Genomic DNA, 13997 nt, shown 5'->3' with positions numbered 1-13997 from the left:
TTTTTTTTAAGTTTAGTACAGTCAATAAGCGTGTCAAAAGTAGTAATGTTTTCAAATTTCATTTTTATATTCCTAAAATTAGCAAAAATACAAAATTTAATATTGAATATTAGAAAATTGTAATTTGTCGAAAAATAAAAAAGTTAGTTATTAAGCATGTCAGAGATAATAATGGCCCCAAATTTCTTTCATGTATTCCTAAATTTTGAAAAATTACGGAAATTCTAGCAAAATGGCATTTTTTCTTCTTAATAAGGGGGCCTTCTATAATTTGGTCCCTAAAAATACAAATTGTAGCATGGAATGAATAGGAGCAAATTGAGGTCAAAACCGCAAATTAAAATCTTTGAGAGAGTGTTTGAATTTCATCTTACTGGTGTGGTTGCACTTATCCGAATTAGAAAACTAATATTGCCAACGGAAATGATGAAAGGAAATGGCTGGGAAGGAGTTGAGAATAATATTCAATTTAATACATACGTAAACAGTAATGAATTAAGCAAATGCGAGTTGAGTATGAAGTAATCAATTTTCTTATGTATTTAATTAGTCTTTATTTGTGGATTCAAGACTGGCTAAATTAACAGTTTTTACCAACAAGTTGGTGATAATTCTATAAAAAGTTGCGTGACACTTAAATAACACAATTCATTATTTATTCTTTGTTTTATTGAACGACAATATAATTGTTTCAACCTTTACTTCTAACACATATTTAATTAATATTGCAGACAGAAAATAAATTGATTATTTTTTACATTAATATTTGTATTTGTTATATAATAAATTATACAGAGCGATCAATACATTTATTTTACTACAGTGTCATCAATTAAATTATTTATCTAATTTGGTCAACTGGCATCTCACAAAGGTGCGTCTGAACTTGACATAAAAATGTCGAATAATTGACATATGTCAGTAGCATCCAACGGCTTTTTGTTTTGTGATGTAATATAGCAATATCTTGTGCAATTTGCATTATTGGTGTTATAGTACATATGTATTCATTTCAAATTAAGCTACTAAGAATATTTTGGTTTTTGTCTTGTATTATTATCAATAATCGAACGAATGACTGTTTGATTAAACTGAATCGATACAATTAAATAAGTTGTAACATTAGCCAATATGTTAAAAATAATAATTTTATCGATTTTGAAAAACCCACACACGTTGAACTGTGGTTGGTAATATTTCGCATACTTTGTAAACTTTGTCACAATGTTTAGTTCTGTCGATTCTATCGGCAGGTTTTTCTGGGTTTGGTGGCACAGATCTATGAATTTTTTTGCTTCTTGAACCGTTGAATCAAAAGAAAAGACCATTATCACAAAATTGAGCTAAAAACTCGAATTGTATTACAGTAGAACCCAATAATACTTACCAGCATTCCCAGAAAACAAATTCTCATCGCCATGTGAGTTGATTGGTAATCTTGATCCATGACATACGTCACAAATACAAATTCCATATTTAAAGTGTGAATAAGTTGAAGGCCACAATTTATAACAATTATAAGAACCTGCTGACCAAAGATGTCGTTGAAAATTTCGACAGTTTCTCCCAGGATTTGGTAACAGTTGATTGCCTTTTCAAGTTCATACAGAAGTATCGGACTTTTCCAAATGGTTGAGAATCTCGTGTTTAAAACGTGGTAGCGCTGTTTGATACACTGAGCCAAGAAAGTCAATAGAGCCATTACAGTGAACTCGTAATTTATGTCTAAAGCAAGGCTCATGGTAATACTCTGAATTAATGACGATTTGAAAAGCTCTACAAACATATTTGTCATAAACACGGCTAAAATAAGTGACACCAGTTGTTGAAAAACTAAATAAAAGCACAATTTCTTGGACACCTCTTCTTCTCTTGAGATGCTCTCCAAGTTTGTGAAAAAACGTTTCCATTTCGTGTCACAAAAAAGAGACTGCTTTATCGTAAAAAGTAGGAAAAGGTTGAAAACAATAATGGAGCAAGAGTATCCCATTCTCTGAGTGTTCAGTCCTCTATAAAGAATAGATTTGAAAGTGGAGTCAGTTGAAATCAGAATGAGAGACAATTTAACCCCCAAAAACAAACAGGCATATATCTTCTTCAGATATGGTCTTTTGATCGTTTTTTGTTCAAAATTGTACCATGGCGTGATTAGAAGCAAATCGAAATAGAAACTGACACATTTCAATAAACTAAAATCTTTGAGAGAAAAATTAGAATTCATTTTACTAGAGTGACCGCACTTATTTGAATTGGAAAGCTAAACGAAAGTGTCAGTGAACGATAAAAAATAAACACATTTTTTTTATCTGTACAATCTAAATACTTATAAACAAAAAGAGAATGCGCACTAAAACATTTTATAATGCACAGACGCAAATTTGGCTGTTTGCCGCTGTTTGTTCGAACAGTGAGGTCGTGTCACACGAGCACAAATAGCTAGTGATCAATTGAATTAGATATTTATCTAGTAGGCTAGCAACTAACAAACGCATATTTAAAATTGACATAAATACGTCAAATTAATGACAGATGTTAGCGAAATGACAGTATTGTCTCCAAATTTGAGTCTTGAATTTTTAAAATTAGCAAAAATACGAGATTTTATCAAAAATATTGGAAATTTTTTGTTCGCCCAAAAATAAAATAATTCCACCAAATCTGTTTCTGGTTTTAAATTTCTGCAATTTGACAGACTTCGAAAGCATTTTAAAAGTAATAACATCTCCAACTTTTATTTTTATGTTAATACAATGAGCAAAATTACGAAATTAATATTGTAGAAAATAGGAAATTTTCAGTTCGTTCTAAAGAAAAAAATGTCTATAAAATCTAATTCAGGTTCTTAAAATTTAGAATTGGCAGACTTGATAAACATGTTAAAAGTAGTCACACCTCTAAATTTCGTTCTTGTATTCCTAAAATTAGCGAAAATACGAGATTTTATCTAAAATTGTGGAAATTTTTAATTCGTCCAAAAATAAAATGATTCTAAAAAATCAGTTTCTAGTTTTCAAATATTGCTATTTAACAGACTGCATAAGCATTTCCATAGTAATAACACCTCCAACTTTCATTCTTGTATTATTAAAATTAGCGAAAACACGAAATTTATTACATATGTATAGAAAATTAGAAATTTCTAAAAAAAATTGTTTTTGGTTATAAAAATTTGAAACTTGACAAAGTCACTATAAGAGTGTCAAAAGTAGTATTGCCTGCAAATTTTAGTCTCAAATTCTTAAGATTAGCAAAAATACGAGAAATTTAATATAAAAAACTGGAAATTGTTAGTTTCTTCTAAAGAAAATTTTTTTGCAAAATCTAATTCCGCTTCTAAAATTTCAGAACTTAGCAAAGTTAATAAGCATGCCAAAGGTATGCACCTCCAAATTAATTTCTTGCATTTTTAAAATTAGCAAAAACACGAAATTTAATACAAAATATTAGAAATTTTTAGTTTCTCCGAAAAGAAAAAATTTCTAAAAATTCTGTTTTTGGTCCTAAAATTTTTAAACTTGACAGAGTCACTAAACATGTCAAAAGTAGTAATGTCCTCAAATTTTGGTCTTGAATTCTTAAAATTAAAAAAAAATTTTGTCTAAAATATTGGAAATTTTTAGATTGTCCAAAAACCTGTTCCCAGCTCTAAAATTTTTGCAATTTGGCAGAGTCAATAAGCTTGTTAAAAATAGTAATAATAAATTAATTAATTTATTAATTATAAAAAAAATTAACCCGTCGCATTCACCATTTCCACAATCAAAATTCGCAAATTAATGATAGCATTGCAGATTTGTTTGATTAAACTGAATCGCCACTATCAAATAAGTAGTGACATTGGTCAATATGCTAAAAATAATAACTTTATCAATTTTAAAAAACCCACCCACGCTGAATTCTCGTTGATAATATTTCGCATAATTTGTAAGCCTTATCACACTGTCAATTTCCTTAGATTCTATTGGCACCTTTCTCTGGGTTTGGTAGCACAGATCTATAAACTTTTTCGCTTCTTGAATCGTTGAATCAAAAGAGAAGACCATCATCAAGAAATTATACTAAAAACGCAAATCAGACTAATGAATTAATTTCGAGTACTTACCAGCATTGCCACAAAACAGGTTCTAATCGACAGGTAAGCGTAGTTGTAGTTTACTTTGATAACACCCACCGCAATAACAAATTCAAAGTTTAGACAGTGAATTACTTGCGCGCCGCAATTGAAAGTAACTAGAAGAATCTGGTAGCCGAAGAGCTCGTTGAAAATTTCCACGGTTTCCCCAAGAAGTTGGTAACAATGAACGCTCTTTTCTAATTCACGAACGAGATGCGGGCTTTTCCAAATAAACAAAAAACTCATATTCAATGCGCGGTAGCGCCGCTGGATACAATGAGACAAATAAGTCATCAGTGCTATTACAGTAAATTCGTAACACAAATCAAGAGCAAGGCTTAGGCTAAAACTTTGAAGAAATGGCACATTGAAAAGCGCCACAAACATGTATGAAAGAAACAAGGCTAATGCAATAGACAACAATTGTTGAAAACCTAAGCAAAAACACATTTTCTTTGAAGCTCTTGCTTCGAATTTCTCCAAATTTGAAAAAAGACGTCTCCATTTCGTGTCACAAAAAAGTGACTGATTGATGGTTAAAAGTAAAAGAAGGAACAAATTGACGCCGATGATGATGTAACCAATTTTTTGCGACATCAAACTTGACCCCAATAAAAAATGGAAAACTGGACCTTTTACTACGAGCAGAAGTAGAAATAGTTTGATCCCCAGAAAAAAACAAGCGTATGTCTTCTTTAGATTGGGTTGTTTGAACGTTTTTTGATTAAAATTATACCATGGCGTGATGAGGAGCAAATCGAGGTAGAAACAGAAATATTTCAGCAAATTTAGGTCTTTGGGAGAAGGTTTGAATTTCATCTTTTTGGTGTGGCCGCACGTACTTAGAGAGCAAATATTGACACGGAAATGATGAAAGGAAATGGCTGGTAAGGAATTAAGAATAAAATTCAATTTATTACATACGTAAACAGTAATAAATTAAGCTAATGCGAGTAAAGTTAGAAGTAATCAATTTTCTAATGTACATAATAAGACTTTATTTGTGGATTTGGAGTTGCTTAAATTGACACAATTCTTACCAATTAGTAATAATTTGAATTTTTGTGTGCTTTTAAATGGTGACTATGCAACCAGTTATTCACTTTATTATTTTTATTCTTCAAAACTTAAATATATTATAAAAAACAAACCTATGAGCAAAAGAAAAGAAATAAATACAAACATTAAAAATGTTTAGTCAATAGTTATTAAAAAACAATTTAAATAAAAGATTAGATTTTTTCGATGTATGAACATCAACAAGCTTGTCGAACATCGAACGCGCCCTCTCGATGTAGTAAACATAACCCCACAATCTTTCCCAAAAAACAAATCGAAAATAATGCAAAATGACTCAAAAAATCCGAGCCAAACCTCCAAAACCCCCATAAATGTAATGGACCTCTTCCAAACAAAAGACCTGGTGAAGATTTGCGCCCCCATGGTGCGCTACAGCAAGTAAACCTAACCTCACTTCTTAAGATTTCTTTTTAATCTAAATTTTCAGACTCCAATTTAGAAATCTGGTCAAAACGTACAGTTGCGACTTGTGTTACACCCCCATGATTCTTGCAGACTCATTTTGCAAGAGTGACAAGGCTAGAAAAAACGAATTTACGACGAATTTGAGTAACTTTCAAACACTTCCTTAAGAACAAGTTCTAAAGTTGTTACTTCTAGATGACGTCCCTTTGATTACGCAGTTTGCGGCTAACACAGTTCACGATTTCGTGGGGGCTGCATACTTGGTATCCCCGTTAGTAGAGCAAAAAAGTAAGGTTATGTTCTCATGGCTTTTTGTAGGTTTTGCAATGGGGTGGATTTGAACTGTGGGTGCCCCCAGAGATGGGCGAAACAACAGGGTTTAGGTTGTATAATGTTAGAGAAGCCTGAATTAATAAGCGATTTAGTCAGACAGTGCAGAAATAAAATCCCAAAACCGTTCACAGTTAGCGTGAAGATGAGGCTAAAAAAGGAGCTCCAGTAACTAATTTACCATTTTTTATTACTTATTTTGGGTTGTTTTTACAGAAAAAGCGTTGAGATTTGTAAACAGTTGGAAAAAAGCGGCGTTAGTTTTTTAACGATCCATGGGCGCACGTCGGATCAACTCACAGGGGACGTGAACTTGGAGGCTTTAAAAACAATTGTTGGTAATGTTGGGGTACCAGTCGTGGCGAACGGAGGGGTAAAAAATTGGGAAGAGTGCTTGGAGCTCCAAGAAGCCACAAACTGTAAAGGTAACACCCCAAATTCTTACTAATTTAAGGCACAACTATTATAACCATTAGGGGTGATGGTTGCCAACGGTCTCCTCACCAACCCTTCTCTCTTCACCGCCACGTTAACCACCCCCACGGAGTGCATCCAAAATTGGCTCAACATCTGTTACAATTCAACCCTTCCAATAAGGGGCAGTTTTGCCACAATTCCAGAAAAGCCAACAAATTTGACATTCCAATGTTTTCACCACCATCTAGTTTTCATGTTGGAGAAAGTTCTCTCACGGGGGGAGAAACGTGTTTTCAATAATTTACAGAGTTTTAGTGATGTCTTGAATTTTATTGAGGATAAATTTGATATTGCGCCACAGTTGTTTGATGCGGAGGAGTTCCACAATTATCGGATTCTTGATCTAGATTTTAGTAGCAGGGGTGAGATTTATGAAGACATGAAACCGGGGGGCGCCTCGGAGCAGAGCTGTGATTTTTTGTACGATTATAGCAGTCAGGGGGGCTATTTTAAGAAGAAAGTTGACGAGGGGTGCGATTGGTCGAACATTTTTCTAGAGAACGGATGAGATAATGTAGTGAAAAAGTTCGTTGTCGTTCTTTGTTCTTTTTATGTGTATTTTCGGTTGCATAACTTAACTCGTTTTGCGTAATCGATCAAATAATGAATTACTGTTATTGTTCCTGGATTAATGATTAATTGATTATGTTATGACACGGCTTATGGCTTCATTTACTTTGTTGCTGATACTATTAATTCTTATATTGTGTTGTTCCAGCCGGTTATAGCTGATTTGACAACTTGACCTATCAAAGTTAAATATGCATAAAGTAATCGGAAACAATAATGTGTACTTTTTTATACTTGTGAGGTAATAATGCAAATAATGTGACTTCGATTCTTTTTTTTTCTCAGTTGATAAGAAGGTCTTTTGTTTTTTTTTGTAAATAAACCGACTTTTCGTCAAAACGTCTTACTTTCTTCTCCGCCATTTCGCATCTTTCCCTTATCGATTGCACCCTCAACCGAACCACCTCCATCTCATTTTTATTAAATCCTCAACAATAATCTCAAATCTTTTCCATGAAAAACGCAATAATCCTTAATATCTCGCACCCAATTTTCTTTTTCTCATCATCTCAGGACCCCCGAAATCTAGCCACGCCTTTGGAGGCGTGCCAACGCTACAGGGTGTGTAAAAAGTCTCTTCGCTCCACCTTCCCTATCTAGGGCTACATTCCCCTCCATCGCCCCTTCTTAGTTGGCCGTCCTTTCGTTCGATGCAGTGGCGCTGTCGTCGCCGGCAAGTGCCCGTAAATTGTAAGCTATATCGTCAAAGCTTGTAATTTAATTGTTCACTTAAAGCCGCTAATAAGAGTGTAGATATATTTATTTGACTTTTAAATTGGACGGGGGCTCCATAGGGAGGTATCGTGTTACCTGTGCTTTTTTCGGAGTGTGGTCTGAGATGAGTTTTTTGGGATTTTTCGTGATGGTTTGATAGAGTTTTTCGGGGATTTTTGAGAAAAGCGCCGATGTTGTTCAATATTTCTACGTATTCTGACTACACGCCGCTGCCCTCATATGATGAGGTAAGATTTTTTTTATTTATAGTCCGGTGGCTCCGCAATTCTTGTTCCAAGTTCCAGAATTATCACTTTAAAAGCAATTTTATTCAGTTTCATTTTCACAGAGATAAGCTTGTTGGACACTTTTCCGGACTCAAATGAACTTTCCAGTTTTGTCAAATTTCATCAAATTTTTAAATTTATTTTTCTTGGACTACAAAGTTTACAATTAATTTTACAAGTAGTTGAATTTTTTGAGAATATGTTTTCGCTTTTGTAGCCAAATTTTTCATACTTTCAGTTGGTAAGTAAAAATACACCACTCTTACAAAATGTTACGAGCTTTATAAAAATTTGCAATAAAAATTCAGATTTCTAGGATATAAGGCTGGTTTACAGAAGCTATGTTAACTCTTTAATTTAGATTAAGTACTTAACATCATGTTAAAGTGAGATGTGATCGTTTTTCTGCCAATCAAATGCCAGCAATCTCAAATCAGTTGTGCGATTAACTTAATTTAAATCAAATTATTGTGTAAAGCGGTCCTTAAAAATATAGATCATATTATATATAGATTTTTTATAAATTTTCAGCCTTCTAACTTCTAAATTGCAAAAAATCGGATTCAAATTGTCAGAAAAGAAACTCTTTCAAAGAGACCAAAAATTAATTTTTTTATTCAAAATTATTTCAGTTTTTTCAATTTAGTGCGAATTGCATTTTTTGCATGTTAGTACAGTTTAATTCAGTATCTATTCGGTCAAACTCAGGAAAAGACGTTTCAGAGTATGTAGCTTATAAATCCTTAGATGAGAACTTAATGACCCTCTTAATTACTTACCTTTAATTCACTTGCAATTTAATTACTTTAATTACAATCAATGAATAGCTCAGTTTACAGATTTGCGTGGTCATGATCATGAATTTTCATTTCTGCAAGGTCTAGATTCAAAGATTTCTCTCACTGTAAATTTTAGCAGCGGATCAAAACTTTTTATTATTTTGTTCCGTTGGCAGAATTGGTTTGACATTACAAACTGCCACATAGATACAGTGCTACCGAATATGATAATTAAAATCGCAAACTTCGTTTCGTTCTTTTCGCAAAGTTAAAATTTTATTTTTTAAATCATTGAATCGTAAAATAGGTATTTTTGGCCTGATGAATTGTAAACGTCAAATTAACATTCAAATGACATCTATGAAAACATTATACAAGGTGTTTATAAATGTTTCTAGCATCAAGGGTGGCTATGAAATGTCAAAGAAATTTGCCGCTCATTATAAATGTGGGTTGCAATTTTTCAACTGACATTTGCAGTTAACCTCAAACATGGAGCACAGTAAGTTTTGAGAAATAAACTGTTCTAGTTGTGGTTTAAAACCTGAAAATCAAAAACTTGGACACAAAACTGTAACTGAAACTTCGTTGACGTAAGTAACAATGTAAATAATTTTTAAGATAGTTATATTCAATATGAAAACAAAGCGGCAAAATAGTGCATGGCAAGAATTTCAGCGCCACCCTTGATGCTAGAAACATTTATAAACACCTTGTATTTACAAGCGCTATGGACGTTTACACACACCGTGCGGTAAAAATTGCCCAAATCGTCTGCTCTTCAGATGCGTTTATAATTAAAAATCTTTTTACCATAATGAAGATTATCACCAAAGTGGTTTTTACCCAAATTATTATATCAATTAAGATAATATTTCTATTTTTAAAATCATATTAAAATTTTTTTATTCAGTGTAGTCTTGTATACTTTTTGTGTACCAACTAGGTACACAATAATTTATAAATGTCAGATGTGACCATAAGTCTCGACAATAGTTCATTTTTTATGTTTTCTGAGTGTCATTTTTCTACGACCTCATATAAAAGTGACGTATTTCACATAGTTAGATGGTTGATGTTTTCGTACATCCATTTACGAAAGTAAAAGTCACTAGGGTGATATGAATATATCCGAACATACTTGTCAAAGTTGACTTGTCAGAAACGACATAATCAATTAATTTTTACTATTATGAATGTTGTTTTACAGTGAATCGTCTAGATATTTGAGACAAAATAATTTACCGTCCAATAAACCCTCCTTCTCGGACCCCCCAAAAAAACCGTGGCGGCGTTAAAAAATTGTGGTGTCTTCCTAATAGCACGTCGGTAGTTTATGTGGCATTAACCCCTGATTTGTAGGAATTCCAGGCATATATTTGGCTTTTTTAGGCATCTTCCTGTACCGTGTGATGTCTAAATGTGACTGAGTATCAAGTGACATGCTGACATTTATGGCTATATACAGGAATCGGTGATCATAAATAGCATCACACCGATCATAATCAATTGATCATCCCAAGCACGAACTTTTCATTAATTTTCAATATGAAACTTGAAAATTTTCGACGTCTTTTCCTGATTCATTCCTCGCAGCTGTCGAGCAGTTTGGAAGGAAAATTTATGGAGATCGGCCGCTGGGGGGCTCGTTACAGACGTACCAACCCCATCCATGGGGAATATTTTTTTATCTGATTTAGAAATCGTCAACGTCATATATTTTAAAATGACACACATACGGAAGTTATAAAAGGCGGGAGGTTGTATTTATCGCTTAATGATGTCGTTTATCATTTTGTCTCGGGGAGATTAATTGAAGAATTAGATCAGTGGCGCGGTTTGTTGATAAATTCTCAGCGTACGTCGCATATTATACACAAACGTATCTATTTATTTATTAAATCGGACATTCTACACTCTTGTGAATTAAAAGTGAGTCAGGGAATCGGGTGACGAAAATATTTTCATTCAGATACCAGCGGAGTTGTGAAATGGGAAAGAATTGTCGGAATGGAGTTGAGAAACTCCGTTTGTTTACAGTCTCAGACATTATAGACAACACTTTCTCATATTAAAATTGATAGACAGAATGTCGCAATAATACTTTGATAACGAACTGAAAGTCCAGACACTTTTTTTTTCGATTCCCCAAAAGTCCGCCGTCACCTTTCATTATCCCATTCCACTTGCATAGTTTCGCAACGTCAGTTTACATCATTCCCTCAAAATCAAAAGTGGTCGATTTTTCCACAAAAGCCATCCGTTTCGCCTTGTTATTATCCGCCACATTATTAAGTCGTCTTCCAGTCGAGTGCCCACCAAGTTGTGGTCGCCGCAGCAACATTTTCACTTTCGTAGAAAAAATAAATAGAGAAAAAGCAGTGCATTGGCAAACTGAACAAAACGCCGACAAGCGTGCACCCAAGGCGGTTAAGCAGACGCTGCTGTGTAAATCTCAAACATCGAAAATGACAGAGACATGATTGACACGTCCAAGCGACCGCCAGTTTCCAGCACTGACAACTGTTTCCGTTCTTTCACTCACAATCGCGTTTTTGTCCCGCATGTAAAATCTCACAAAACGAGCTTTGAAAATGTGGCGGACTATGGGAAATTGGGGTCAAGATTTCCGAGGGGAATCAACAATGATTGGTAATGATCGCGAAATATTTGCATGGAAGAATTTTTGGTTTTTGAACGGAAATGATGAAGCTGCGCGGTTCCCATGATGGTTCTTGACACTAAATTTTCTGATGACGGCGTTCTACTTTTCTGCGCATTTCTTTGAGACGTTTATTCAGCAAAGTGCAAATACCTTTCGTCACCTATTCTCGACGAAAAAGACAGAAAAGGCCGCGAGAACAACAAGAGAGTGAAGTGTGCTAGAAAATGGAATTTTTATACATTGTTGAAATACTTCAAGGTTACCAGGACAGTGTCAATAGGCTCTGTTTTGCTATTCAGCGTTTCATAAATGTTGATCAAAAACGGTCGCGTAGGCGTGAATGTGGCGGTCAAGCCGGCGGAATGCACCACGCTCCGGAAAAACACGGGAAAAGTCAAGGATCCTCGCGGAGAGTTCGTAAATCCAAATCGTAGATAAAATGATAATTTAGGGGATTTATGCGTTTTGGTGAGATTGAATGACCACACCACACACGATCGCCAACATCAACAGTGAAATATTCGTTGGTTGTATCGCATGACAAATTTGTGTGGACAATTTAAAGAGTCGTGTTTTCAGGTGTTGCTCAAACTTGTTTCTCGCTCTTTGACAGCGACGACAAGAGTTGTGTAATTTTAACTTTGCACTCACAGCTGAAGAGTGCAATCCGCACTTTGATAGTTAAAACGATCATGAACTTTATTCTTCTATCGATGCACCCGGAATTGCCCGGAAAGTAATTTTTACCAACTACTAAATTATGTTGGTAGCTCTGCTTGCCGGACAATTTGACGTTATGAAATGTCAGAATTGCAACCAACCAAACGTGCGAAATAAATTTTTACATTGGCATTTTTTGTTTTTGTTTTAAATGCTGTAATTTCGTTGTTCACAGCGCTATAACAATTGAAATTGGTGAGATTACTATTTTGAACCTGTTTGTGAATTGTACCAAATTACAAATTGCTGGAATAGATAAATCAAATGTTGGAAATTTACGTTTCGAGGTCCCTCCAAAATTATTTACATTTTTTTTTAAATTGTGCTGCAGTTTTATAATAGCGAAATTTGGGGAGGTTACTACATATTTTGGGTGCTTTTATAAATCGTACCAAATAACAAATTGATAGAACAAGTAGATCAAATTTTTGATATTTTTGTCTCGAAGTCTTTCCAACATGATTTAGATTTGTTTTCTTTAGATTTCGTTATCTGCAGTTTTATAATAGCGAAATTTAGGTAGATTACTATTTAGGACTAACTTATAAATTTACTAAATTACAAATTGATAGAACAAGTAGGGCAAATTATAGAAATTTTTGTTTTGAGATCCTTCCAACATGATTCAGATCTTTTCTTTAAATTCTGTAATTTTGTTTTCCATAGCTTTATAACAGTCAAATTTGGGGAGATTACTATTTTGGATCAGTCTATAAGTTGTACCAAATTACAAATTTATAGAGCAAGTAAATCAAATTTCGGAAATTTGTGTTTGGAGGTTTTTTCAAGAAAATTCAGATTTTTTTTCTTTAAATAGTGTAATTTCGTTATCTGTAGCTTTATATCAGTGAAATTTGGGGAAGTTACTACTTTGAGTGCGTTTATAAATTGTACCAAATTACAAATTGATAGAACAAATAATCAAATTTTAGAAATTTTTGTTTCGAGGTTCTTGCAACATGATTTAGATTTGTTTTCTTTAAATAGTGTAATTTCGTTATCTGTAGCTTTATAATAGTGAAATTTAGGGAGGTTACCATTTTGGACCATCTTAAAAATTATACCAAATTACAAATTGATAGAATAAGTGATCATATTTTAGAAATTTTTGTTTTGAGGTCCCTCCAAGGTGATTCAGACTTTTTTTTAAATAGTGTATTTTTGATATCTGTAGTGTTATAATAGTGAAATTTAGGGAGGTTACTATTTTGGACCTGCTTATAAATTGTACCAAAACACAAATTGGTCCTACCTATAAATCAAATTTTGGAATTTTTTGTTTTTAGGTAGCTCAAAAATATTTTTTTTTTCTATAAACAAAATTCCGGTAGCATCCAGAGCTGCCATTACTCAAATTTAGTTGTTTCTCTTTTTGGCCCGATTTGTTATCTCTCGATCATGAATAGCCGTCTCCATCATTATGCCGCTAATACACCCCATACACCCATCGATGGGTCGATCAGATAAAACACAAAGCAAAGCGACCCATTTCTGCCCATCTGCCGGTCAAAAATTCGCAAAATTCGTCTTGAATTCCTCTTAAGCCATCAAAGCTTTGTGCTAATAAGTTTAGCACTTATCGCCCCGGATAATGAAATTTGCCACTGGATCTGATACACAATTATAAATTCCATTGCAATTGGATTTCCTTGTAATCGGAAACCTCCGTAGCGACGCTCGGCGTCCACATTCCCTTCACCCCTCGACAAGGGCGTTTCAGCTCGTTCCTTGTTATACGCCACAATTGAATTTGCTAATATTAGGTAGGTGTTTTAGATACACAGGATAACAGATGTATTAGCCATTACAGATTAATTGTACCAAGTTAGAGATTCCAAATTTGATAGGATCAGAAT

The 13997-nt window shown here is 33.8% G+C and overlaps 1 protein-coding gene across 1 annotated transcript; it reads left to right on the top strand.

Annotated features, from left to right (window-relative positions):
* The first annotated feature begins 5390 nt into the window (after nucleotides 1–5390).
* Nucleotides 5391–6922, top strand: Dus4 (Dihydrouridine synthase 4). The gene is made up of 6 exons (XM_088041661.1): nucleotides 5391–5572; nucleotides 5622–5743; nucleotides 5795–5870; nucleotides 5918–6097; nucleotides 6146–6354; nucleotides 6406–6922. Exons 1-6 carry the CDS (start codon nucleotides 5457–5459, stop codon nucleotides 6912–6914), a joined length of 1212 nt encoding a protein of 403 aa, XP_087897787.1. The 5' UTR covers nucleotides 5391–5456; the 3' UTR covers nucleotides 6915–6922.
* Nucleotides 6923–13997: the final 7075 nt, after the last annotated feature.

The sequence above is a fragment of the Gnatocerus cornutus genome, chromosome 1, assembly GCF_029298725.1.
Source record: "Gnatocerus cornutus isolate USDA-ARS CGAHR chromosome 1, icGnaCorn1.1, whole genome shotgun sequence".
NCBI classification, from domain to species: Eukaryota; Metazoa; Arthropoda; class Insecta; order Coleoptera; family Tenebrionidae; genus Gnatocerus; species Gnatocerus cornutus.
Note: the sequence above shows the minus strand (reverse complement) of the source record. Positions and strands in the feature narration are given on the sequence as shown.

Coding starts and splice junctions, on each gene's coding strand:
- Dus4 (XM_088041661.1), top strand. CDS start 5,457: ATGCAAAATGACTCAAAAAATCCGAGCCAAACCTCCAAAACCCCCATA. Junction 5,573..5,621: donor CCCATGGTGCGCTACAGCAA/GTAAACCTAACC, acceptor CTAAATTTTCAG/ACTCCAATTTAGAAATCTGG. Junction 5,744..5,794: donor CGAATTTACGACGAATTTGA/GTAACTTTCAAA, acceptor TGTTACTTCTAG/ATGACGTCCCTTTGATTACG.